The 2,568-nt window shown below is 36.6% G+C and overlaps 1 protein-coding gene across 1 annotated transcript; it reads left to right on the top strand.

Annotated features, from left to right (window-relative positions):
* Positions 1 to 836: 836 nt before the first annotated feature.
* Positions 837 to 2,363, top strand: LOC137745952 (tropinone reductase homolog). The gene is made up of 5 exons (XM_068485983.2): positions 837 to 1,056; positions 1,165 to 1,372; positions 1,464 to 1,680; positions 1,817 to 1,926; positions 2,048 to 2,363. Exons 1-5 carry the CDS (start codon positions 980 to 982, stop codon positions 2,216 to 2,218), a joined length of 783 nt encoding a protein of 260 aa, XP_068342084.2. The 5' UTR covers positions 837 to 979; the 3' UTR covers positions 2,219 to 2,363.
* The last annotated feature ends 205 nt before the right edge of the window (positions 2,364 to 2,568 follow it).

Here is a 2,568-nt window from a genome sequence, read left to right as displayed (position 1 = left end):
TATACGCCTTACAAACAACAAATTAAAGGATTCATTAAATCTCTTCGAAGTTCAACGAGTGAAAACCTATAAGCACTGAGAAGCAAACTACTCAACGAGCAACAGAATTTGTTTTTTTTTTATTATTTATTTTTTTTTATGGTAAACGCAACTGAATTTGTTTTCATGCAAACGTTCATACGCATATCTGATAATGGTGAACCGTGGACTTTTGATATGAGCTCAAATGTCCCATTATGGTGAACCGTGGGCTTACATTTGGGAGTTCTAACGAAAAACCTACGGTACTGTTTACTTTAACGAAAAACCATATTTTTACACTAAAAAGTCAATCCTAGTATTATTCATTTTACCATTTTATTTTGTCTTTATCATTAAAACTCAAAGTTTTCAAGCCCTTTTCATTAGTTTTCCTTTTTTCTTTCCTTCTTGCATTTGAAATTGGGCAAGCTCTACAAAGTCAATTAGTGCGTACCATACATATCCGTGTTTACAACTCGTAGATGGAAAAGTCAAGAATCGGATACAAATTGCTCATGTAAAAAAATAATTAATAATACAAATTGCTGGGAACCAACTCAAAAAAAAAAAATAAATAAATAAATAATAATAATAATTAATACAAATTGCAGACTAGCATATGGTTCTATACATGCATCATGCATCCATGCACTCATCAATGCAAGAAGTTGACAATCCCTAATTGTCAGGAAGTTTGACTCCGCCCAATTGGAGTTCCACATATAAGACGCGGTTGGAGACTTTGTGATCTTAATTTAATATTTTCGTTTCAAGTGGGTTTCCAGCAAGACTACTATACATACAGACTGGTTACACAGATTATCAGCACAACACATTTTAGTTAATTCGTTCGTCTTGAGCTTTCAGTAATATATATACAGAGCCTTCTTCTTGCCCGCTAACTAAAGAACCACTTGAAGTGAACAAACATCTTTAGTTTCAGATCAAGTAAACATACATGGCAGGTTTCGACAGCCAAAGATGGTCACTACAGGGTATGACTGCCCTCGTCACCGGTGGAACCAAAGGCATAGGGTAATTAACTTTGCCACATATCTCTTATCTTCAATAAAGTTTCTGTATTTGAAACATCATGTTAATTTATTTCGTGTGAAAATTTTGTTGCGAATGCAAAATTATCAGATATGCCATAGTGGAAGAACTGGCCGGACTTGGAGCAACCGTGCATACCTGTGCTCGTAATAAAACACAGATTCTTGAGAGGCTTAAGGAATGGGAAAATAAGGGATTCAACGTGACCGGCTCAGTTTGTGATCTCACCTCTAAAGCACAAAGAGAGAACCTCATCAAAACTGTTTCCTCTATTTTTGATGGAAAACTTAACATCCTTGTAAGTTCATTTATGAAATAACCTTAATTCGCAGCTTATTGATTAACATAAAGATGGGTTTTGAGTTTGCTACATATGGTGCAATATGTAGGTAAATAGTGCCGCAACATGCACACTTAGAGGAACCACAGATTACACTTTGGAAGATTTCTCAACTATGATGGAAACCAATGTTGAATCTCCCTACCATCTTTCTCAACTTGCACACCCCCTCTTGAAGGCCTCAGGAAATGCAAGTATTGTCTTTGTTGCCTCCATTGCCGGTGTGGTAGCTCTACCGAAACTCTCTGCCTATGCAGCAACAAAAAGTGAGTGATTAATTAATCTTCCAAAACCGTCCCTATGTTAATTCTCAATTTCTCCGGAACTAACTGCCTCACATGCATAACATGTGTAAGATTAATTGCAAGACCTCTAAAGATTACTACCATTGCTATCTTACAGGTGCAGTCATCCAAATTTCGAAGAACTTGGCATGTGAATGGGCAAAAGACAGCATTCGTACTAATGCTGTGGCGCCATGGGCTGTCAACACCGGAGTTAAAGTTGAATCTGTAAGCATCCATCCGCTCTATACCTAAATATTGTTGAGTCCCTTGTGTCTTACCAATTTAATTAATATGTTTTAGGCGTATCTCATCTAACAATTGAACTTGATTTAATTTGTTTTGTCAGGACGGTCATTCTGATGATTTCAGACGCCTAATAGGTCGAACTCCCATCCGTCGCCTTGCACAGCCTAATGAAATCTCATCTCTGGTCACTTTCCTCTGCCTTCCTGCTGCGTCTTACATCAATGGACAAGTTATTAGCATTGACGGAGGATTTACCGTTAGCGGTTTCTAGTGAACTCAACTCATCAATGTATATAGGCTGCAAAATCAGCATCCTATCTATCTGATCACATATATCATCTAACAATCCCAACAATACTTCAATTATTTCCTATGGATAATATCAGTTCCTCCAATTTGTGGATATGTCGACATCTCTATGTTAGTAATAAGCCCCGGGGAAATAGTCAATCCAATACTTCTATTGTTAAAAGTCTCTGTAATAATTTGGGCGCTTACTTTGTAAAATGTAAGGATAAACATAATTTTACTTCTTTGGATTTGGATGTCAGCTAAAGCCTAAGTATTATATCCAAACTTTTAAGCAGCTGGTATTACATTATAAGTACACAATGAAATTAC

The sequence above is a fragment of the Pyrus communis genome, chromosome 12, assembly GCF_041283825.1.
Source record: "Pyrus communis isolate YQ-2024b chromosome 12, ASM4128382v1, whole genome shotgun sequence".
Taxonomy (NCBI): domain Eukaryota; kingdom Viridiplantae; phylum Streptophyta; class Magnoliopsida; order Rosales; family Rosaceae; genus Pyrus; species Pyrus communis.
This window is presented reverse-complemented; position numbering and strand designations above follow the sequence as displayed.

Excerpts from the sequence above, each read along its gene's own strand:
- LOC137745952 (XM_068485983.2), top strand. The coding sequence starts at position 980 with ATGGCAGGTTTCGACAGCCAAAGATGGTCACTACAGGGTATGACTGCC. Across the intron at positions 1,057-1,164 it reads GGTGGAACCAAAGGCATAGG|ATATGCCATAGTGGAAGAAC; the intron begins GTAATTAACTTT and ends CAAAATTATCAG. Across the intron at positions 1,681-1,816 it reads TGCCTATGCAGCAACAAAAA|GTGCAGTCATCCAAATTTCG; the intron begins GTGAGTGATTAA and ends GCTATCTTACAG.